This window comes from Rhineura floridana, chromosome 12 (genome assembly GCF_030035675.1).
Source record: "Rhineura floridana isolate rRhiFlo1 chromosome 12, rRhiFlo1.hap2, whole genome shotgun sequence".
In the NCBI taxonomy this organism is placed as follows: Eukaryota; Metazoa; Chordata; class Lepidosauria; order Squamata; family Rhineuridae; genus Rhineura; species Rhineura floridana.
Genome location: NC_084491.1, coordinates 7,150,042 through 7,174,862, shown reverse-complemented (window position 1 = coordinate 7,174,862; position 24,821 = coordinate 7,150,042). Strand labels below are relative to the sequence as shown.

Here is a 24,821-nt window from a genome sequence, read left to right as displayed (position 1 = left end):
GTCCCCCTCCGCACCTCCCTTGGAGGGAGCACACGGAGAAGGGCCGCATAAGACAAATACAGGGTTTGGGTAGGTTCATGAGAGGAGAGGCAGTCCTTGAGGTATAGAGGTACAAGGACTGCCTGCTCCTTTATGAACCTTCCAAACCACTAAAATAATCTTCTGAGGCCCTTCTCCAGCTATTTGTATTTGGAGTGGTCTCCTCGCAAGTGTTTACCTGGTGCTATAGCTTGTGTCTTGCTAGCATTGGGTACAGAATGTTTCATTTGTCCAGTTTTCTAAAAACTTCAAACCCACATTCTCTCTAATGGCAACTCAGCTGGTGAGTGCCAACAAGACTCAGCCCAGACGGGGCCACTGAGGAATAAGAGGGAGGAATCTGCAGGCTCAGAGAAACCTCAAGGCTGGCAGGAATACAAAAATATTCCTCATAAACCGTTCCCTCCCCCACCAACAAATACAGCCCAATGAGAACTGAGCATGCTCAGTGGCCACAAACCATGGCCGGAGCAACCCTAACAATAGGGATCTAGAGTACTATTCCTAGGAGCCTCTAGGAGAGGCTACTGCCGGCTGAGCCAGCAAATGGGTGTGGGCTAAGGTGTTGAATATGGCCAAGCTGAACAGGGTTTGGAATAGGTGTATGTATGCCTCTCCTTGACCCATCCTGCCACGCCCCCAGAATGCCCCCTTTTGAGGACTAAGCCGGCATAAATTCTTCCAGTTTAAGTTCTGCTGGTGGCTGAGCTGGGGTGAGAGACTTGAGATGTTGTATCTCCAGCTCAGCTGGAGTGAGGGATTTATGCCAATGTGGCAAACTCTCTCACTCTGAGGGAACTTGGGTTCGGACTGTGCTGAGAATATAATTCAGCTGAGGAAAACGAAAACAGAAAACAACAGGGAAAACGGAATGGAGTATCGTGTACAAGGGCATGACTCCTGAAGAGGAGGTGCTCCACTTGTGTATTTGAGTGCTGCTGATGGTATTGTAGCTTGGCTGCTGTTTTGTGCCAACTCTTTTTCTTTTTCGTTCTTGATTGTCTTAAGTAATTGTAAGCTGCCCTTGGAGTTTTCTCAAAAACAAAGGGTGGGGTAATTAAAACATGTTAAATAAGATGTTTCTCACCGGCAGTCTAAAGTGGTACAGTTTTTACCATCTCATTTTGCCAACTGTTGTGTGTGAACTCAGCCTAGGGCACAAGACAAAAAGCATACAAACACCTTTGCATTTTTAGGATCCTAGCCAACTCCTGGGGATCTTATTTCAAAGTATCATGTTTCCACCCCAGCCAGAAAGCAGGAACTAAGCTCATTTGTAACACACACCTGCTCTGACAGGAGCCACATTAATCCTATACCCTCCCAAACATGCTTTTGAAAGGGGTTACCAACAACTACCCAACAAGACTATAACAGCTGAAGTCCTTTTCTTAGGGGAATCAGAAACAGCAAGGCTTTGTGGCTTTCCTGAGAGAAGAGGACAGCTAACATTGAACAGCTAAAAGGGTCTGAGCCTTCCAAAGTGGAAATCACAACAACACTAGTGGCATGCAGATGGAGGTGGAGAAAGTGGATAGAAAGATTTTACACTCTCTCTCTGGCTACATCCGCACTATACATTTAAATCACTATTCTACCACTTTAAACAGTCATGGCTTCCCCCAAAGAGTCTTGGGAATTGTTAAGGGTGCTGAGAGTTATTAGGAGACACCCCCCATTCCCCTCACTAAGCTACAATTCCCAGACTTCTCTGGGAAAAAGGACTGACTGTTAAACCATTCTGGAAATTGTAGCTAGAGATGTGAAGCCCCCCTCCATAAAATTTCAGAAAAAAACCCATCCCCCCCATTTTTCCAGTCCCCCTGCCCCAGGCCCTCACATTTCTAATTGTAGGTCTCCTAACAACTCTCAGCACCCTTAACAAACTACAGTTCCCAGGACTCTTTTGGGGAAGCCAAGACTGTTAAAGTGGTATCATAGAGCTCTCAGTGCACCATGTGATGCAGCCACTTTCTGAATCATACTGATGGTCAGGATCACTTAGTGAAACTGACAGAAGGCTAATTCTGGGCAGACAGGGTGCTGGTTACACACTCCCAGTCCCCTTTAGCAATATGCCTCGTACCAGTTGCTTCCTTGGTCCATCTAATCCAGGGGTGGAGACCCCTTTCCTGTTCAGTGTCACATACCTTCAGAGGCAGTGGGTAGGGCTGAAGCCACTGGAGGACAGGGCCCGAGTGAAATCTTTCCCCCACTCTTTCTGCCATCTCCTCCCACTCTTCCTCTCCACCCAGTGGGCTGCCAGAAAAACATAGGAAGAGCCTGGTTACTGGATCAAGCCGAGGCCCACCTAATCCAGCACTCTGTTCTAACAATGGTCAAGCAGATGCCCATGGGAAGCCCACAAGTAGGAACTGTGTGCAACAGGGCTCTCTCCCCTTGTGATTCCCAGCAACTGGTGTTCAGAAGCATGCTACTTCCAAGGAGGCCCAGGATTTCCCACTTCCATTGCTCCATCCAGTTCAGCTCCTCCCCCCATTCCCTCTCCCACCCTCATCCTCTCCCCTCCATCTTTATGAAATTAGGCTACTATGGCTAGCAGAGGCTTGCCAGGGTCTCAGGCAGAGATCCTTTCCAGCACTGCTACCGGAGATCCCTTCAGCTGGACATGCCGGGCTGCAACCCAGACCTCCACACAAAGTATAATACACCTTGGACAGCTCCTTGAAAGTTCACCTCAGATTTTGCAGCCCATTCTTCCTGAGGAGATCAGGGCAGAATGCACAGGGTTAGACTATGTAGAATGAGGTAGGTTAGCCCTGAGGCCATTGATAGCGTTTTTCAGAATTGGCAGCAGCTTGAAAGAGGAATCACTGCTTGCAATGTGTACACTCACCCCACTTTTTGCCTCTGGTACAACAGGTTGGGCAGGTTTTTGTATTGTTTCTAAAACCTACAAAGCCTGTTTGCCCACAAACAACTATAGGGCAATTTTTTTTTAATGAATGCATCCACTGGAGATCATGGAACCTCTGTCAACTCTCTGAAAGACTGGAATTTGTCTCCAGCGTTAGGTGGAGAGTAACTAAGAACATAGGAAGAGCCTACTGAATCAGGCCAATGGCCCATCTAGTCCAGCATCCTGTTCTTACAGTGGCCAACCAGATGCCCATGGGAATCTTGCAAGCAGAACCTGAGTGCAAGAGCCCTCTCCCCTCCTGCTGCTTCCAGCAACTAGTATTTGGAAGCATGCCACCTCCAACTATGGAGGCAGAGCATAGCCATCATGGCTAGTAGCCGCTGATAGCCTTTTCTTCCATGAATTTGTCTTTTAAATCCATCCAAGTTGGTGGCCAACTCCTGTGGGAATGAATTCCACAGTTTAACTATGTGCTGTGTGACGACGGACTTTCTTTTGCCTGTCCTGAAACTTCCAATATTCAGCTTCCTTGGATGTGCATGAGTTCTAGTTTTATGCGAGAAGGAGAAAGACTATACTCCAACCACTTTCTCCATGTCATCTTGTTCAAGGTCATCTTGGGAGCTTCATGGCTGAGGAAATATTTGAACCCAGGGCTCCCCTACCTAACTGCAACATTCTTTCCATTACACCGCACTAGTGTATTTGCTTGTAGAATACATCTCCTGTATTATCTGTTCCTTTGTATGCTCCTCTTGTTGCAAACCTTACAACAGCTCTGTGTCATGGCCCCGTCAGAGGACTCCTCAGATGAGGACGACTCGGGAGTAACAGCAGCAGACCCAGGAGCAGCAGGAGACACGGAGGAGCCTCCTGAGAATCCAGCTCCTTCTGCCCCTCAGCTGCAGAGCACCCCAGGGACAGCAGAGGCCCTGCAGCCAGACACAGACAGTGAACAGGATACTCCCCCCTCACCTGCAGAACGTAGACAGCAGAAGGTCAGGCAGAAGAGAGGCAGGCCTGTCTCCTTAAGGCCCAAACGCTGAGGGCTCACACCTGCTGTCCATCCTGCTCTTTATAAGGCACACCTTGTCTGCAGCTTGTTGCTGACTGCAATGTCAGGCGTGGCTTTGTGTAGACCTAGTTTCCCTGCAGCATCTCTTTGACTGACCTCCTTGGCAATTGATCCCGGACCTCCACTGACCTCGCTTCTGGACTTCTGACTCGGCAAGTACGCTTCGGATAGGCCTGGCAGATTTACAACCCGACTGCTGGCTAAGGACTTTCCTTCCCTGCCAAAGACCCAGGAATTTCCAGCCCCCCCCTGACACTGCTGAGGCAGTGTAGAGCTGACACTCTGCAAGGCAGATCAGTGTTGCTGACCCCATCTTGCAAATGGAGGGCTGAAAGTGAGGGTAAAGTCACATCCACACTGTACATTTAAAGCACATGGCTTCTCCCCACTCCCAAACAATCCTGGGAACTGTTACTTGTTATGGTTGCTGGGGATTGTAGATCTATAAGGGTTAAACTAGTTTCCAGGATTCTTTGGAGAAAGCCATACGGTTTAAATGTGCGTTAAATATGCTTGAAATGTATGGTGTGGATGTGGCCTATGCAGCTTACCCAAAGTCACTTAGTGAGTTCATGCCAGAGTTTGAGATTTGAACCCAGGACTTCTCAATTGGTAGCCTAGCTTCTTAGCTACATTAGTTGTTAGCTTGGCAACTCCAGGAATCCAGGGTTTTTTTCCCAGACAGCTCGTGCTCTGTGGATCTAGAGTGGTACTTTAGTGCACTGCAGCCTAGATGTGAGATCTTATCAGGCTGAACTTACCACTCCATATGATTGACAAGGATATGGACTGGTATCAGAAATGGGCTGGATTCCTGCACTCGCAGCAAGGATGTGGTGGTCCCTTCCTGTCACCTGGCTTGTACACTGCCATGCCCAACTAAGAGCAAAACTGGCTCAGGTCGTTCAGTTCCCCCACATAAGTGAAGAAGCACACACATCCGGAACTCCTTGCAATTATTCAGAATTCCCTGCATGGGAAGCAATGAGGCAACCAGGTTGGTACTGATGTCAGCGAGGAGGCTTCTACTTAATTAGTTCAGTAGATTTATATCCTGCTTTTCAACTAGAGTCCTCAAAGCCACTAACAGCACTGATGTAACACAAGAGGTGCACCAAGAAACCCATGCTCACAAGTCCAGCCAATGCAACTAGGCTTACAGAAACAGGAGCTAGCATCAGATGTCCCTTGTAACAATACTGATGATGTGCAGGGGGGGGGGGGGAGAAGGAGGACAGTCTCTGGAACAGGGCCTTGACAGCCACCTGTCAGGGATGCTTCAATTTGGATCCCTGCATTGAGCAGGGGGTTAGACTCGATAGCCTTATAGGCCTCTTCCATGATTCTAAGTTGCCTTTGCATGCCTGCCTGCCTGCTTTCTTCCTAGGGATGCTCTCCCCTTGCCAGGAGAGATGCTGGAGGATTTCATTCAGTCTGTTATTTTTAAGTGAAATGATTCAAACTTCCTGGACTAAGAGCGCTTCCATCTCCGGTGCTGCTCATGCATGTGCACATGGGACAGCTTGCATCTAACACTGGGGGGACTAGACGGCATCTGCTTTGCATGCAGAAGGCCCCGAGTTCAATCCCCAGCATCTCCAGAGAGGGCTGGAAAAGACCTCTGTGCCAGTCTTTGCTGGCTGCACCAAGGTGACTAATGGTGCTGTAAAATGATTAGCCGGCAGCTGGCCAGGCAGCGGCTGGGTTGTAAATCAGACAAGGCTTGAAGAGGGTAAGCAAAGGGGGGGGGTCTAGGGGCTTGAGCTCCGCGTACCAGTTCATCTTCTAAAAACAAGGTCAGTAGCAAGTCAAAGGTTCAATATTCCAATAAGGCAATCCAGGTTTCAAGACTCGGCAGGGCCTGGTATGGCTGGCAAGGGTCTGATGCTGGTGTCCAACATTGCTTCCAGTGGAGGGCAAAAGGCATCTCACTGCCTTTTAAGTGCCCCTTCCTGGTTCAGGTGCTAGCAATCAGCCCTCCAACCCCCGGGGGGTTGCAGCCTTAAACGGACAGAACGCCTCTGCTACTCACAGGCACAAGGGGCACCGAGGCCTCCTGTTCACTCCCTCAGTCTGACTGAGGGGCTCCAGCTGTGTCCTGAACATCTTCCAGCAATGGGAGGTCTGGAGATGCATCTCAGGTGATTCCTGGGTCTGCTGTGCCAAGCCACTGCTCCTCCTCCTCCTCTAATGACTCATCTGATGGAGGCACGACACTCTGCCTGAAATCCTGAAGAGCTGCCACCAGTTAGTGCAGACCAGGGCTGTCGAACTGTTGGCTGTCCATATGTTGCTGAACTACGACTCCGATCAGCCCCAGCAAGTGTGGCCAATAATCAGGGATGATGGGAGATGAAGCTAAGAAACATCTGGAAGGGCAAAGGTTCATACACCTGGGGTAAACAGTGCTGAGCTAGGTGGGCTCATGGTCTGAGTATAAATTGGCCTTCTATGTTCCTATGTCGCCATCCTCATCAAAATGCCACCCCATATTATTTTTCCATTCAATCCGGATTTAACCGTTTCTGTGAAAATCTGATGTTAAGAAACCAGCAAAAGCAGTAAAGCTGGACTTAAGGTAATGGGGATATGGGATGGTGTTTTAACGAGGATGTCATGTGGACACTGCAAAAAACTGGAATTCGTAAGCAGCACCAAATCCACAACAAACGGTCATGTGGAAGTACCCAAACATTCTGACTGGAACTCCGTTATCCTTTGATTTTCGCACTTCCCTGAATTTTGTGATACAAGTGGTCAGCTTAAAAGTCTGCATATAATTATTATCACCATTTTTTGTTTCTTCTAATTTATAAACTGCTTCGACCAAAACAATCCCTATATCTGAAAACAATATAAAGGCGATTGTCAATAATATAAAACCAGCAGTGGTTTAAAAACAGGATTTTTAGGGTGAGATGCATACAAAATGCATATTTTGTGGAAAAACAAATGCATTTTTGTGCTTCTTTAAAAAAAATGTACAGACTGATGCAGAACCAAGATTGAATTGATTTATGACTGAATTGACTTGACTGCCTAATCTGGAACACTGACACAAACCAGAAACAGACCTATCCAACCACTCCTGCAGTCATCCATCAGATGCACCAGGTGAGAGTAAGTGGGTAGCTGAAGGATCTCCCCTGTTTGGGCAGGAGGGCTGGCTCTGGGGGCTCCAACAGAGGCACTGGCATCCCCATCTGAATGTGCTGCATGCCCTCTAATGGGGGGGGGGAGGGATCTCACATTCACAGAACCCTCCAGGATCATAAGTCAGTGAAGCCCCATCATGATTAGCTCAGAGGCAGCATTGTACTGCAGCTAAGGGCAGAAGCTGAGAGCTCCTAGTTCAAATCTTGCTTATGGATTCAACTCCTGGCAAGCCACTCTGTCTCTCAGCCTCAGCCCATTATCTTGTAATATGGGGAAGGGGTGAAATAAATAATAATAATGTAATATGGGGGGTGAAACTTGTAATATGGGGGGGATGAAGGTAGTGGCCTACCTTACAGGGTTGTTGTAAAGAATAATGAGATAATGTAAGAGAGAGAAGCCCTTTGCATGCTCTTAAATACTAAGTAGCAGTAGTAAATCCAGAGTGTGAAGCAAATCTTGCCCACAAAAAGGGCAACATTTTTTGGAGAATTCATCTCACCTAATTAAAGTTTGGACAAGACCCAATACCAAAAAAAAAAAGTGGGGGAAAACCTCCCCTCCCCTGGTCTCAGAAGGATACAAATGATCAATTTTATTCCTGTGGAGATCCAAATTGATCCAGCTGCTTCCACTACACCCCACAGTAATGGAGCAAGAGCACTAAATCTGGGGCAGCCAAGGTGGTGGCCCCCAGGTGTTGTTGAACTACAACTGCCATCATCCCTGACCATTGGCAATGTTAGTAGGAGCTGACGGGAGTTGGGAGTCCAACAGCATCTGGAGGGCACCACGTGGGCTACCCTTGCAGTAGACCACCCCTGGGACACCAGTTTCTATGGTGGTGTTGGAGCAGTCCAGCTCTCCAGCACCTTGTTTCTGTCAGCCAGACGGGTGCAGGTCACAGCGGCAACAGTTAGACCTCCTCAGATAGGTGTATGCACAGGCCTACAACTCAAAACAGGCACAGCCCTAAGTCAACAAGTCCTAAAGAAGGGATTCAAGTTCACCCAGCCTGCCACTCCCAAAAAGGCACGGAGATCAATGAAATGTTACAAAGCCGCACTCTACAAAAACACAGCACCAAGGCCTTGCACTTGTGTGCCTATTAAGTGTCCTGGCGGGACAAGCCAAAAACTCACAGGATGCCTCTCCACATGGCATGAATTGGAAGGATGGAAGATCCCCCAAAGCCCATTCCTCCTCTAACACCAAGTAGGGACAGGGGATGTGTTCTTTATTGACACAGTCAGGCGTACATCTCTCTTGACATTTAGGGGAAATGACAACGCACAGAAATATGATCAGATATGGAAAAGCTTTTTAGGATTTTCTGGTCTGGAGCAGGAACAACAAGGATCTGCGGGGACAGGGAGAAATCTGAGTAGGGAGTGATTCTGACCAGAATATTCTTGTACAGACGCTTATGTATGGGAAACTATAAAGCGATTGCTATTCTTGTCTGAATCAATATTTATTTATTTAAAAGGACTGCACCAATAAATGATGAATTTCCCCTCCCAATTCCTTTTCCTTTTGTGTCATGTCATTTTAAATTATGAGCCTGAAGGCAGGGACTGTCTTCTTATTGATCTTTGTAAACTGCTTTGGGGAGCCTTTTCTGGCTGAAGAGCGGGGTAAAAATGCCTCAGATAAATGAATAATAAATGAATGTGCATTACCACACTCTTCCACCAAAAATTTCTGCAGCATGCATGGTCTCCCCTCCCTTCTTTTTGATCCTCACAACATCCCTCTGAAGGAGGTTAGGCTGAAAAATGCTGTTGGCTCAAAGTCACTCATTGAACTAGAGTTCAAAAGGTTGAAGTCTAGCACTCTAGTTACCATACCAAACCAGCACTCCAAACTCTCTATCCCAGCTTGCCACACAGTATGGTCACTGCTGACTGGAGCAATCATGCGGACTGGGGGTGTTGCAGGATCTGGAACAGCTTTGGGTAGTAGCTCAGCACTCATGCTTTCAGAGACTGAAAAACCCTCTGCACCATCTCTTTCTTACCTCCTGCAATGCTGAAAGTACATCAGCCGGAGGGGCAAATATCCCAGCAGTGCTTAATTCCTAGAGGTGCTGGGAGCCACTTCTGCCTGTGGCAGGCCTGGGAGGGGAGGTTGATTGAGGTTCTTTCACTGGTGAAGGCAATACACACCCTGCACATGCTTAGGAAAGTACACTCTATACATGCATTATTTCTACATGCCTTAGGGTTGCATGATTGCACTGAAAGTTACAAGGCTAAGCTCTAGTTGAACTTGGGTTCAAATTATGCTCTGGATTTCCACAGCTATTGTCTATTCTTGTTTTCCCTGGTCTATTGCTGATAAGCTCTGCAGGCTGGGTGAAAAATCTGGCTCATCACATGCTCTCTCCATTGATTTATAGCTGGTGCACTCTCCCTCCGTCTGTGAGCTTGTCATCTCCTTTTTGCCAAGCTCCTGACAGGCAGCCTTCAGAGAATATTCGCTACTGGGGTTTGAGTAGATTCTGAAGTGCTGGGTCCTCCCCACCAGCTGATTTTAAATCACGCCATTCTTATGCCTACTAAATGCTCATGGAGAAGGTGTCATCTTTTCCCAGGGCTCTCTGAAGTTGTTTTGGTGCCCGTCTTTGAAAATCCAAAAGGCATCCCTCTGCATCCCAACTAGCATGGGGACTCACAACCCACTTGGAAGTTCTCCTGCACAAGCCTCATTTAAATGAATGGGAGCTGCTTGCACAGGAGAATGTCCTGGTGAATGATGAGCCACAAACCACCCCTGTCGGTTTCCACCTCTCTGGCCTTTAACAGCATCCAAACACGGGCGGTCTGAATTGACCATTTCACATTGCTTCCTGATAGGGCTGCTCCTGCCAGCGTCTAAGGCTTGCACTACTTGAAAACAGGAGACCTAGAGCAAAAAAGACCAAAACAAACCTGGCTGCTTCATTCAAAACAATGATTTAAACTCAGTGCCCTTCCTGCTCTTTGATCCCTTCAGGTTGCTAGAGGTCACAATGCTGCTGCAGCGAGAGAGAGCAGGAGGGTCGGAGCTCAGTGGAACAGCATATATTTTGCAGGCAGAAGGTCCCAGGTTCAAACTCCTGTATCTTCAGGTAGGGCTGGGGGAGACCCCTACCTGAAATCCCAGAGAGCTGCTGCCAATCAGTGCAGACAATATTGAATTCGGTGGACTCAGTATAAAGTTGCTTCCGACATTCCTAGGAAGTCAGACCTGGCAGAATTCCCTTGCCATGGTTTAGCCTGGACCCTTTAAAAGCTCTTCATACTCCTCAGTCCACAGCTCTCCCTTTTCTGCCCACTTCTTTCCTTCCGGTAAAGCATAGCTCCAGTCTGAGACTGCATACACACCATATATTTAAAGCACATGATTCCCCCAAAGGATCCTGGGAACTGTAGTTTGTTAAGGGTGCTGGGAATTGTAGCTTTGTGAAGGGTAATCCACAGTTCCCAGGATTCTTGGGGGAATGCAATGGGCTTTAGATGTATGGTACATAAGCAGCCTGAAGCCTTTCTTGACTCTTCCTTACTCCAGCTTCAAGACTCCAACTCTTAACTGATTTTTCCTCAGGTACTTGCTTTTCAGGCCGTGGCCACTCTAGCCAAAATACACACACACACACCATAGTTTCACTTTTGCTCCTAAATCAGTGCCAGTGATTTCAACAACAATCCCATGACGCTGTGTTTAAACTGCAAATGCACAAAGAAGCTTCATGCTGACACATGGGTAAAAAAACCTGTCCAAAATAACCTTCCCTTTCCCCTCTTATTTATACATGTTAACATGTTTCTAGTCCAGGGCGCAATCACAGCTTCTTCTGCACAAGCACCTTTGAAACCAGCAGGAAAAATAGGGCTTGAGCAGGAGACTTTCCTTGTGGATTGTGTCCTTAGCTTAGTCCTTACATGCTGGCTTCGATACTGTAGCTTTTAAAAGAAATAAAAACTTCTTTAGGTCCTCCAGGAGGGAAACTGGGGGGGGGTCTTTGCAAAGCAACCCACAGTAGAGACCATAACAGTGTTGCTTTAAAGAGTTTTCAGCACTGAGCAGAGTTTACTTCGTCCTAGTATCTAAACTTGCTGGTACTCCTCCAGAAATGGTTGGAAACATCCCTATGGCAATGAAACTGTGTATCAGCAACTCTCAGAATTGAAGTGTGTTAAGAGGCTCACATGTTGCCCCTCGCAGAATTGCTCAGGGCACCCTATATTCCAGTGTTGTATTCCCCTCTCTTTATGAACTCCGAAAGCAACAACCTTTTAAAACACTTCTGCTTTACAAAGTAATTCCCCAAGGGCCAGATTCTCAGTTATTCCAGGTCCAGCTAGAGAAATCAGCTGTACTTTCTGGGCCCTTCACCGGGCTAATCTGGTCCAAGATGGAAAGGATCCCACTGCAGAAGAACCTCATATCTCACTTTCATCCTATTTGATCCCTGTTGGCTTGTTTTCCTACACACAAAAAACCAACTGCATGTACAATATAGCCGCAAAAGCTTTATCTTAAAATCTTGTTTCAAACAGATCTGACTTGTGAGTGTGTGTGAGACAGAGAGGGCCTGTTTTATATCAATGTGTGAGGAAGTGAATAGGTTTATCCTACTTCAAAGTTTTGCTGACAAAAAAGTTGAAAACTGTGGTGCGAGAATGAAATTACTGATTCCACTACCAGCCTTTCCCAACCAGTGTGCCTCCAGATGTTGTTGGACCACAACTCCCATCAGCCTCAGCCAGCATTGCCATTGCTGAGGGTGATGGGAGTTGTGGTCCAACAACATCCAGAGGCACATCGGTTGGGAAAGGCTGCACTATTCAGTCTGTAAGGCTGTTAAGTCAGCAGAACTTGCAATCCGAGTAAATATGTTTGGGACAGGACTGCACAACATGCTCAAGAAAACAACCAAGCCTGCCCCATTCTAAAGACTTCTTCACACACTGTTAATGTAACCTGTGAATGAGACAAACCAGTGGGGAAACACACACACACACACAGATACTACTCAATGGAGACCCATGATCGGTTGCAACTCCTTGCGGAGTGTACACTTGGGAGCAAACCCAAGTTTTCCCCATGCGTCACATGGAATGCCCTTCTGAGCGTTGCTTAGCATAGCAGAGCCTCCTGTCACCTTTCCTTACCCTTTTTGAATTCCTCCAGCATGGCATCCAGCTTGGTGTCATGGAAGACAAAATGGACAGGATGGTTGTAGAACTTAGTGATCGTCTTGAGAGTGGTGCAGTCGTCGGGGTCTACAAAGGCCAGATCCTTGACATACAGTATATCCACAATGTTGGACCGCTCCTCCTCAAAGACAGGGATGCGGGTGTAGCCACTCTCCATGATCTTCGACATTGTGTTGAAATCCAAGATGGCATCGCTGTTGATCATGAAGCAGTCATGGAGGGGGGTCATGACATCCTCGACCGTCTTAGTCCTAAGCTCCAGCGCCCCTTGGATCATGTTCAGTTCCTCCTTCACCAAGTCATTGTAGGGTTCCGTCACCTTCAGCATCTCCACCAACTTCTCTCGGTTGTAGACCGTGCCAATTTCTTGGCCCAGCACACAGTCCAGGAGCTTGCTGATGGGGAAGGAGAGGGGAAAGGTCAAGAGCATGAAGAACTTGGTGACAAAGATGGTGTTGGCGCCCACTGCCAAGCCATGGCGGGAGCAGAGGGCCTGTGGGACGATCTCCCCAAAGATCACAATGCCCGTGGTAGAGGCCACCACGGCCCCCAGCCCGGAGCCGATGAGGTCATCCAGCAGGATGGTGAGGGTGGTGTTGACCAAGACGTTGCCCAGCAGCAGGGAGCAAAGCAGATAGTTGCCCTTCCGGCGGATGGGCTCGATCCGGCGGGCATAGCGCTTCTCCTTGTCGGTGCCACAGTTCTGCACGATGCGCAGCTCCATGGGGTCCAGGGCCATGAGGCCCAGGTTCAGCCCGCTGAACATGCCCGAGAGGACCAGGAGACAGGCAATGAGGATGACCTGGAACCAGAGTGGCAGCAAGTGCTTCTTCTCCTCCATCACTCGGAGGAAGGCATCCTCGCCCTCCAGGCGCCGCCAGGGCTGCCCGGGGCCGCTCTGGGTGCACAGGACGTACAGCTTGGACTCCTCCGCCTTGCGCAAGAGCTGCACCTTCACGTAGACCACCGCGGAGGTCTCCCTGCTCTCGCCGGCGCGCCGCTGCACCACCAGGTCCTGCGTCTTCTCGGGGCAGGTGGCGTTGCCCCCGCTGGAGACGGGGGAGGAGAAGGCGCTGGCGTTGCCTCCCGGGCCCACTTCGGAGAAGGAGACCATCTCGTAGATGCGGGCGTGCATGCCCAGCCCGTAGAAGCGCAGCTGGATCTCGGTGCCCTCCAGCACCTGGATAATGCCGAAGTCCTGGAGATCCGGCGCTGGCCGGTCGCTGTGCTCCAACCTCATGCCCAGGATCCGGGGCCCGCCGCTGGCGCCCGGGGGATGCTCCTGCGCGGCGCATGCGGGCGTGGGGCAGAGCAGTAGGAGCCCCAGCGCCGGGCCCAGAGCCAGCAGCAGCGGCGCCAGCAGCCCTGCCGAGTCCCCGGCCTCGCCCCCTCCGTGCAGGCGCCCGCTCCAGCCCAGCGCCATGTTAGACTCGCCCGGGCAGCCGCGCCGCTTGCGAACTTTTGCTCGCGGGCGGACTGGGGGCGGCTGGGGCGCGCGTCACGGGCTTGGCTCCTTTGCATACTACGCGCCTCCCTCCGGGGGGGGGAGCGCCTTAAGGAGGCGCCGCGGGGTGGTGGTGGCGGCGGCGGCGGCTATTTAAGGAGGCGCCGGGCTTCTTCAGCAGGGTGGCTGGAGCGCGCGTCACGGGAAAGAGGAAGGCGATGACGATGACACGTGCTCAGGCTCGAGCCCGACCGGAGAGCTGCTGCTTCTTCTGCATTCTGACCCTCTGGAGGGGAAGGCGCTTTGCACATGCTCCAAATCATATCTCTCTATAGTTTCTGATTTCGTATGGTATGCTCCAGAGCTGAAACCCGGGCATTAGCTCGGCACTGAAATCCTGGCATTCAACGCACACAGACGTGTGTGGTGATTTTCTTTGATCCGCGTGTACTTTTCGTGACGCTGTGATCTGTCAGAGCTTCCTTCGTGGATGGGAAAGCAGCGGATAGATGTGGCAGACGCACAAAAGGGTCTGGTGTAAGGGGTGGTGTAAGGGGTGGGGAGAAGGCAACGCGCACAGGAGGACAGAGTGTATACAAGGGCCACAACTCAAGGGCAGAGCACACGTTTTGCATGCGGAAGGCTCCAAGTCCGACCCCTGGTAAATCTAGGCATCGCCGAGAAACGCTCCTGTCTGAAACCTTGCTGACCACGGGCTGCCAGTCAGTCAGTGTAACTCAGTGTTCACCACCCAGGTGCCTTCCAGATGCTTGGACTACAGCTCCCATCACCCCCAATTCAGTGCGGGGAGCTTGATACTGGGGCTGATGGGAGTTGTAGTCCAAAAGCCAGAACGGTGTAGTGGTCAGACTGGCAGAGGTGGACCTGGGAGACAGAGGTTCAAATCCCCCTCTGCCATGAAGCTTGTGACTTGGGCCAGTTAATTTCTTCCAGCCTTAACCTACTTCATTGGGTTGTTGTGAGGATAAAATGGGGGAGGAGAGCCATGTGTCCCGCCTTGAACTACCTGAGCGTGGGATGTAAAGTTATTAATTAATAAAAAAATTGTAGAACAACAGGTTGGTGAAGACTGAAAACAGGGAGCTAGAATAAAGCAACTTTCTATCTTTAAGAGATGCAACTTTTCTTACCCCTGCATGGCAAGCCACATCGTTTCCTCAGTGCAACAGTTAAGGCTGCAGTCCTGAGTAATCTTACCCTGGAATAATCTTCACTGAAGCTCCAAGTAAACACACAAAGGATCACGTGGTACAGAAGCATTGTCCTCTCTGGTATCTGATCACTGGGAGAAGTGGGTTCCAGGTTGCATTCCCCCCACTTAAAGTTACTGTGCCTTAAAAAAAAACCTATGTGAAAAGTAGATGAAGTTCAGATGGTGAAACTTTGTCATCAGCCTGCAGCTGCAGTGATGATGGGGGGGGGGGTGGATTTCTGCTTGAAGGCACAAGAACCCTGGCAGGTCACATACTCTGTGCCCGGCATGTGGAATAGTGGGCTGGCCAGAAGCCTTGTTTTTCCTCTAGAGTAGTGGATCCCAAACTCCCTCCCTTAGACCCCTTGAGAATTGCTGAGGGGCTTGCCAGACCACCTAATGATTTTTCTGCCTGATGTAGCAATTGTAATGAGCTCTGCTGCAAGCTGTATGATTGTCAATTGTATTTTTATGGCTTTTCTTAGTTCCTATATTGTATTTACATTGAATTTCAAAATTATATTGAATTTTATTGAATCTGCATCCCATAGAAGGAAAACTGTAATGTGATAAAATACAATATAATAAATGAAAGAAGTAACAAAAATGCTGTTAAAATCAATATGCGTACTTGATGTAGACATGCCCCAGGCACCTGCATGAAGCCTGAGGATCATTGGTGGTCCATGGACCACAGATTGGGAACCCCTGCTCTGGACCATTACCTCACCTTGTTCTCGCATTACCTCCAACCATACCCCACTGGGGGGCAGCATTTTCTCCATTTGTGGCAACCCTTCTGAAGCTGAATGCCAGGGAGCCTTCTTTGGGCACAGAACCCCAAGGGATCTTTGCCTTTGCTTGGGGCCATCCCCCCCCCATAGCTTTGCATTGAATTATTCCGGATGTTTAGGTTTGCATTAAATAGGTAAAAGTTGGTAATGGCGGCAAAGCGTATAAATGCAGAGGTTCCACACAGAAGATCTCCTGCTGCCTTCAGTCTTCAATCATGCTTTGCTAGAAACTTGGGCGACTGAAGGGTAAGGATGAAAACATGGTTTTCAGTGCTAAAATGAGGTTGATTAAAAATGCAGATTAGAGCTGCCTTTATTGGATTTAAGTTGACTTTTTAAAAAAATCTATTGTTACTCACCATGAGCCTTTGGGATGAGGTTGGGCTATATGTTTAAATAAGGAAATGAAAAGAATGCTGGGAACCTGCAGTCAAAAGATGGGCCTGGTTATGTTTGCCAGGTTATCTGTGGGGTGCAGTCTCTCAAGGGGTGAGGGTTCCACACAATTTAAGTCCAGAGCTGAATAATCATGCCCTGAACTGTTTGCATGTTTAACCACACTTGGCTCTCTTTAGAGCCAATCATTAGCTACCTCTTCATTCTCTCTGTGATGTAGTGTGCTGTGCAGCTCCAAAGCTTGTGTATGCCTTTTCCAAAAAATGTGGGCCTATAATAAAATATATTAATTACCTTATTTATTTAGTTTTTATTCTGTCCTCCACTTTTTTTAAAAAAAGAATGCAGCCACAGGATGGAGCAAGTTCCCAAATGCATAGGGCAAAGTTAATGGGTCAAAAGCATGCCTGTGGCTTGTTGATTTAGGCTGCAATCCAATACACACTTACCTGGGAGTAAGTCCCATTGAACCCAGCAGAGCTTACTTCTGAGTAGACATTTATTGGATGGCAGCCTTATTCATTATACTTAGAGCCCACTCTTCACCCGGTGGTCCCTTGGTTACTGCCTTGTGTCCTGCCCCTGTGCCTTTAGCAGCAGCCCAAAGCAAATGAAGCTTTTTCTTTGCACAGAAATAAAGTGATGGGGGTGAAGCATCATGTTCTCAACATCTGTGGGCCAGGCAGCTTGAAAATGGCTGAGGATCTTGGCATGAGTTTTCTGCTGGTTGTAGCAATTATGTGTTGTGCTAGATGCTGTATGACTTTTAATTGCATTTTTATTGCTTCTTTTATTTCTTATGTTGTATTTTTATTGTATTACAATTTGCATTCCATAGAATTAAAATTGTTATTCCATAAAATACAACATAAGAAATGCAAGAAGCAATACAAATACAGTTAAAAGTCAATATGAACATTTAATGCAGAGCGAACACTGAATGAACAAACCTTGTGGACAGTAGTGTAGTGGCAATTTCAGAAGTGCAGGAACTCTTCATGTTAGTCACAGCCATGCCCCTCGCACCCTTTTCTGCTGGGTTGAGGAACAGATCCTTGTTAATGCCTTTTCCCACATCAGCAGAAGTCCCTAGGAGCCAATAAGCAAGAGTTTTAGCTTCTGATAAGAGTCTTCTCAGTGGCTGACTTACATCCTTTCACTCTGATTGGCTCTAATCAGCAGGAAAGGATAAGGAAGCATGTTAGAAGACTCTTGTCAGTGGCTAACACTCTTCCATTTCTAGCATATTGGCTCACAGGATGTTGGAGAAACAGGGACTCTGCTGGGACTCTGGTCCCAAAAAATTAACGGGTCTAAAACCCCCTGAGACTCTGGACAACTATACCCTTGCTTGTGGATCATTGGGGTCCACAGACCACATTTTGGGAACCCCCTGCTCTACCCTGTTGGTTTTATGCTAGTTTCACTGCCATAGCTTCTTCCAAAGAATCTGGAGAATTGTTCTTTGATGAGGGCGATGAGAATTCTCCATTATAGATTCCTGTCACAGCAATACCTTTTCCACTGTGTCAGGCTTCCCTGAGGAAAGGGAATCAAAGCAGATTGGTGATTTTGTATTTCCAGGTGGTCCGGACTTTTCTTGTTTTTTCCTGCAGTTTGCAACTTGCAGTGCAGCAAGGCAAGGCTAGAGTCCCTTAGAAAGCATTGCTTGCTGGCTCCATATTATGGTAACAAAGAAAACCAGCAATGTCCATCTGGCGCCTTGCCTGGGGAGTAATGCAAGGAAGGCTATAAATATCTTGCATTTATATAGTGCCTTTCATCCCCTGCCCAGGATTTCAAAAAAAGCTTTTCAGGTTGTTACACAGAACACACTCAAGGAGGAGTTTGCCATTCTATGCCTGAAATGCAGCCAGTTTCTTGGGGGAACATGTTGGTTCTTTCACAGCTCAGTAGAACACAAGGAACTATTTAAAAAGCAATTGGACAGACCAGCCTGATGAGGCCACTTCAGCTGGTGCAGAACAAATGGGCATGTGGGAACTGCAGCTAAAGCAGACTCTTACAATAGTCAAGGGGGGCATAATTTTAAAGCAGCAATTATGCTTAAGGGAACCCAAGTTCTGTACCAAGAAATGCTGAATTCTGCAACCTGTAAAACAGCGGTAGGAAAATCCCAGGCTTGGGGCCCAAATGCAGCCCTCCAGGCCTCTTTATTTGGCCCTTGGGACTCTACCTAAGACTTTGACCGGAGGTCACACATACACACAGACCTCAGCTCTGCTCAACAGATTTCTGTAGTGCTTTTGTCTGGCTGGAATTTCTCTTTGAACTGTGATCATCCCTCTTGCTTGTCTAGGTGGAAGACAGAGAGGGAGATGTGTGTGTGTGGTTAGAAATCTCTGCCTCTTGTGGCTGGAATGTAGCCTGCTTTGCAAAAGTAAGAGCCACACCCATTACTCCACCTACTCTTGCCTCTGGCTTCACCACTCACAAGGGAATGTGGCCCTCGGCATTCCTCACCCTTAATGTACAGCTTACCTGAGTAAATAAAGTTCCCTAGTCTAGAACACACACTTGGCGCGCAGAAGCTCTTAGGTTTGCCCCTGGCATTTCCATGCGGCGCACAGTTAAACTATGGAATCTGTTCCTGCAAGAGGCAGTGATGGCTACCAACGTGGATGCTTTTAAAAGGGGGCTAGCCAGATTCATGGAGGATAAGGCTCTGTCCCATAACGGTTGTGCTCCACGGATGGTGGCTGTGTGCCTCTGAGCACCAGTTGCTGGAAATCACGTGTGTGTGTGTGTGGGTGGGTGGGTACTGTTGCACTGAGGTCCCGCTTGCGGGCGTCCCTTAGGCATCTAGTTGGCCACTGTGAGCATAGGATGCAGGGCTAGGTGGACCATTGGCTTGGTGGACCATATTAAATAAAAATATTTATACACAGCCCACTCATATAAAATATCAAGACAGTGTACAACAATATATGCAGGTGCAATAAAATAAAAAATACAGAATAATCATACAAACGACTGGCTCCTCTTAAGCAAGTTTAAACCACTGAATAGGCCTTGTTGGTATAAAAAGGGCTTCAAGAGATGTCTGAACATCAGTAGCAAGGATGCCTGCCAAATCTCTGCTGCAAGGGTGTTGCACAGCCTGGGACCGGTGACACTAAGACCACATTCATATCATACATTTATTCCACTATTCCATTTTGAACCATCCTGGCTTCCCCCAAAGAATCCTGGAAAGTGTAGTTTGGGAAGGGTGCTGAGAGTTGTTCTCTGCACAGAGCTACAGTTCCAAGAGTTCTCTGGGAAGAGGGACTGACTGTTAAACCACCTGGAGAATTCTAGCTCTGTGAGGGTAATTGAAGTCTTGTCCTAACAGCTCTCAGCACCCTTCACAAACTATACTTCCCAGGACTCTCTGGACTCGTGACTGTTTCAAGTGGAATAATAATGGAATAAATGTATGGTGTGAATGTGGCCTCAATGCCTGATTTGCGTTTGAAGCCAGCCGTGTGTCGGCAACATGCTCCTCCGGATAGTTCAAGTGATCGACCTGAGGGATATAAAGGTCAGGGAGTCAGTCCTCAGCAACATACAGGCATTCCATGGCAGATTCTCAGGGTTCTTTTGGCAGACAAGCTGATGTGGACATATTTAAGGAAGTTTGATCATTGCTGCTCTAGACTCTCATAAGCTGATTTTAACAAGAGCCACCCCCCTTGCAAAAGACCTCCTGTTCTGCTTTCCCCCTTTTTTGCAAGTCCTTTTACTCTTTTCTGCATTAGTCATCCTCCTCCTGAAGCTGACGTGGAGATTTCAGGTAAGACGTCAAAGGCCTGAGGATATCATGTCTACACTGATATCCTCAAAGGAGCGCCGACAACTGTCATAGGCTGTTCAGGGCTACACTGATATATGTTGCTGCCTGGGGTGGGCAAGGTTGTGCATCATGCAAATACAAGAAGAGCCTGCTCATTCAGGCCAGTGGCCCATCTAGTTCAGCATCCTCATCTCTCAGTGGCCAAGCCCAGAAACAGGACCTGAGTGCGAGAGCACTCTCCCCTCTTGTGGCTTCCAGCAACTGATATTCAGATGTCTGCTGCCTCTGACTGTGGAGTCAGAACATTGCCATCAAGGCAATGAGCAAAAGCCAACCAGACTGGCAGTTGGGTCTTATGCTGACACTGGTAACAGGACCATCCTCCATTGCACCTGAGGGCAGGAGGCTAGCTTAGGGGGTGCTGGCCATGTGGCACACACAGATCTGTCTGCTACCCACCACATAGCATCTGCCACCTGAGGTAGCTGTCTCCCTCTCCCTCACGGCCCTTAGTTCTTTATTTATTGCTATCCTTACAGCAACCCTGTGAGGTAGGCTAGGACAGCTTTCAAGTATTCAAGAAGCCTATGTATTGTTCTGAGACAACGACACAGCTATTTATCTATCTGTTGTTAAATTTCTATCCTGCCCTTCCACCCAGAGAAGCCCAGGGGGACAACCTTAGGTAGATAACTTCCCTTTCTTTGTTAACCATTTATCTGTGCAGATCTGTTGGCAGTCTAATGTGCAAAAGCGTGGCCATCTATTCTGTTTTATAGAGGAAAGTCCTGTATTTGAAGGGCTGTCTGGTAAAAGTAAAGAGCCATAGGAAGGGGAAAGGAAGGGCCTTGAAGCTGGCTCAGCAGCAGTTAGGACCTGTTTAGCAAGCGGAGCAGGCACACAGTTCACCAGGCCACAGTCTTACCCGCTGTGGGGAGGCACATTTCTATTTGAATAGAATGGAATGGACTGCCTTCAAGTCGACCCCAACTTATGGAGACCCTGTGAGTAGGGATTTCATGGTAAGCAGTATTCAGAGGGGGTTTACCATTGCCCCCCTCTGAGGCTAGTCCTCCCCAGCTGGCTAGGGTCTGCTCAGCATGCCACAGCTGCACAAGCCAGCCCCTCCCTTGTCCGCAACTTCCAGCTAGGGGCAACTGGGCTCCTTGGGACTATGCAGTTTGCCCACGGCTGCACAGGTGGCAGGGAATGTAACTCCTGAGCCACTCCCTGTGGGGTGATCTTTAGCTGGTCCTTGACACCCAGGAGACACTTGGGCTGATGGGAGCTGGGAGTCCAGAAACAGCCGGACAGCCACTTGTTGGGTATGCTTTAAGTTGGATTCCTGTGTCAAGCAGGGGGCTGGACTTGATGGCCTTATGGGCCCCTTCCAACTCTACTATTCTAGGATTCTGTAATCTGGAGGGCCATAGGTTCCCAACACCTGCTATAAGTAAGAGAGCAGTACATGAAATGGGCAGGGTGGGTGGATGGTGGGAGGCTACATCCTGGTGAAAATGGAAATGATCTCTACTTATGGTGACCCTTTGAATAGGGTTTTCATGGTAAGCGGTATTCAGAGGGGGTTTACCATTGCCTCCCTCTGAGGCTAGTCCTCCCCAGCTGGCTAGGGCCTGCTCAGCTTGCCACAGCCGCACAAGCCAGCCCCTTCCTTGTCCACAACTTCCAGCTGGGGGGCAACTGGGCTCCTTGGGACTATGCAGCTTGCCCATGGCTGCACAGGTGGCAGGGCACGTAACCCCTGAGCCACTCCCTGTGGGGGTGATCTTTAGCTGGCCCTTGACGCCCTGGAGACACGAGCGGGGATTTGGACTCACAGACTCTGCACTCCCAGCCAGGCTCTCCTCGTCACTATGCTATATAGTAATTCTTTCTAACTTTGCATTTATACATATCAATCACTTTATGCAAATATCCTCTTTTGTCCTCCAGCTCAGTGGAGGTTACTTCCAGACAACCTGCTTGTTGAGCATTCATCCTGATTTGCTTTCAGGGAGATTAGAAGATGCTGTCTATTTAATGAACATCCATTCTGACTTACTGGCAAGCAGGTTAGATGTCAAAGCAAGTTTTGTCCCACACTTTCCTTATCCCGAAAAGGCCAATCTTTTGGGGAAAATGAGTGTCTCCTGCAAGAGCTCCAAATCAGCTTAAATTATGCAACCCGAGAATAGAAACACTCTCACTATTCTGCCAGTTCCAGTGCGCACGATGTGAGTCAAATCCTGCTCCTTTTTACAGTAAAACCTGGTGGGAGCAGCTTGAGTGCTTTTTTAAAAAACAAATTGAGCGTCAAAGAGATTTTTCAACTGATCAGCAGATCAACCCATTCCTCCTCCAGGTGTGGCTAATGGAACCTCTTTGTTCTGGCGACTAGTGTGTTTACAGCCTGAATTGCACTCAAAAAGAGCGACAGACTGGAAGCACCCAATAACTTCAATAAAATAACAATGTCAGACCAATAAAATCACAGAATTACATAAGAACTCCAGCATATCGAATATCACTGAGCATCAACTACTATTTCTAAAAGCCTGTGTAAAAAAAAGTTTTCAGCTGGTGCCAAAATGACATTAGCAGAGATGCCAGCTGAATTTCAAATGGCAGGGAGTTCCAGATTACGTATCTCCCCATCCCCTGCCACGTAGGTCCATGTGAGAAAGAGGAAGCAGCCATTAGGTGGTAGAAAGTCTGAGTGACATCACGCTGCACTGCTTGTTAGTTTTCAAGGTTCGCATGTTATCATCCTTATTGCATCCATTATACCTGAGAGCTTAATTTATTTGTATTGTTGTGGTTTGCTGAGTTTTTCTGGTGATTTTTGCAAGGTTGGGCAACTGCGTTGTAACTATTTATTGCTGTCATTGTGGTGCTTTTAGTTTGTAATGAATGGTTAAAGAATGGAACACCGATGATTGAAATTGTTCTGTCCAGGTGATTTATTCCTCTACACTTTTATCACAAATGTCCCATTGTTATGTTGCTGAATCTGTATCAGTTGCAAGTCCACTTTGAGTACAATAGCTGCAGAAGAGGAATATTGAAATAAACGTGACTTATTTTTATTTATTTTCTTTTTAAAAATTTTATATCTTCACACAACAGCATAAAATCAACATATAAAAGCAGAAGACAAAGAAGAAAAATTACAACCACAAAAACACCCACCCCACTCTGATATACCATTCCACTGAAGGTCTGGATAAATAACTAAGGTCACATCCACACCATACATTTAAATAACTTTTATTCCAATTTAATAATAATGGCTGTAGTTTGTGAAGGGTGCTGGGAACTGTAGGATTCTTTAGGGGAAGCCACAACTGTTAAAGTGGTATAAGAGTGCTTTAAAAGTATGGTGTGGCTGTAACCCAAGTCTTCACCTAACACGGAAATTCAATTGTGTTGGTGCTAGGCATTATCTCAGAGGAAGGAAGTTCTAGAGATGAGGTGCCACCACCAAAAAATCTTGCTGCCAAGCGAACCTCAGTTATATATGCGGCATCACCAAGAGAGCCTTCCCAAGCAATCTTAATATTCAGGCTACTGTATAGCGGAGCAGGTGATCTCTCAGGTAACCAGATTTCAGATTGTTGAGGGATTTACTAGTATTAGAACCTGTACTTTGTCTGCCAGTGCTGAAATGGGCTTGGCAGTATATTGGCAGCCAGTGCAGTACTTTTGGATTTGATTTCCTGCCAGCATTAAAGAACCACTGAAAAATAATTTCATTGGGTTTTTTTTTTGTCATGCAACCACTTAATCACGATGGGCCCATACTGAACACTTTGGGAGTTACCATGGATTTTCAGACAAAGATGACTCATTGTGAAAGATGAACTGCGGTGGTTCCCAAACTTTTGTTTCCTCCACAGACCCCTTGACAATAGCTGAGGGTCTTGGTGGACCACTTGATGGACCTCCCTCTGTTGCAGCAATTGCCAATTCCTCAAAATTCAAACTGTAAATAATACAATTAAATACAATATAAGAAAGAAGCAATAACAACCAGTACGAATATTCACTGTGATGGATGTGCTGTCTCCCATTTTCAGCCCAAAATCCACAGACATGTCATGAACCACCTGCATGAAGCTCACAGACCACTGGTGGTCCACAGGTCATAGTCTGGGAACCCCTACAATAAAGATTGGAAGAATGAAGGCTGACACCAAAGGACTGCAAAAATAGAGGTGGGGAACTTACAGCCTGTACACCTTTAAATCCACACCTGAGAGAAAGTGGCTGATCTTTAGAGAGTGATTTCTAAGGAGCAGACAAGTCTCAGTGCTGAGACTGAAAGATAAAATCCTCTGGCTGCTCTTGAGAGATCCGGAGAAACACAATCCCGACCAGACAGCACTGCACTGTGCATCCTTTTTGGAGCCCAGGGATGTAGTCCCCCAGGGTCGTGTGTGTGTGTGTGTGTCATACCCCTGTTATGTTTTTGTGAGCAGGGTCCCAGCCAGGTCCCTTGGTGTGAGCCAATCGGCATGAAAAGGGAGCTTGTTAGCCACTGAGAAGTCCTTATCCTTTCATGCTGACTGGAGCCAATCAGAGTGAAAGGACATGAGTCAGCCAATGAGAAGATTCTTCTCAGTAGTTAACCCAGAGCCTCCCCTTTCTCCTAGGGACATCTGTTGTAGTGGAGTGTGGACTCTAGCCTTTCTGGAGAGCAAGGGAGACGACGGAAAGCGGGAAAGAGTGCACGGCTGTAAGGGGGTGTGACGCGACTATCATGAAATGACCCTGTACTTCTGAATTTGCCGCTACGCTACTGTTGGAGACTCTGAAAAGCGAGC

The 24,821-nt window shown here is 47.8% G+C and overlaps 1 protein-coding gene and 1 long non-coding RNA gene across 2 annotated transcripts in view; both read right to left on the bottom strand.

Annotated features, from left to right (window-relative positions):
- CNNM4 (cyclin and CBS domain divalent metal cation transport mediator 4) overlaps window positions 1–13,958 on the bottom strand; it is an 81,385-nt gene extending 67,427 nt beyond the window's left edge. The window contains exon 1 of the mRNA XM_061592702.1: window positions 12,311–13,958. Within this exon, the coding sequence (XP_061448686.1) occupies window positions 12,311–13,778 (1,468 nt within the window). The 5' untranslated portion in view covers window positions 13,779–13,958. The remainder of the gene's footprint in view (window positions 1–12,310) is intronic.
- Window positions 13,959–22,678: 8,720 nt separating this feature from the next.
- On the bottom strand, window positions 22,679–24,450 carry LOC133368700 (uncharacterized). Its single transcript, XR_009758742.1, has 3 exons — window positions 24,226–24,450; window positions 23,819–23,980; window positions 22,679–23,043 (listed from the first exon to the last, which is right to left on the bottom strand). It is a non-coding gene; the product is annotated as an uncharacterized LOC133368700 (long non-coding RNA).
- Window positions 24,451–24,821: the final 371 nt, after the last annotated feature.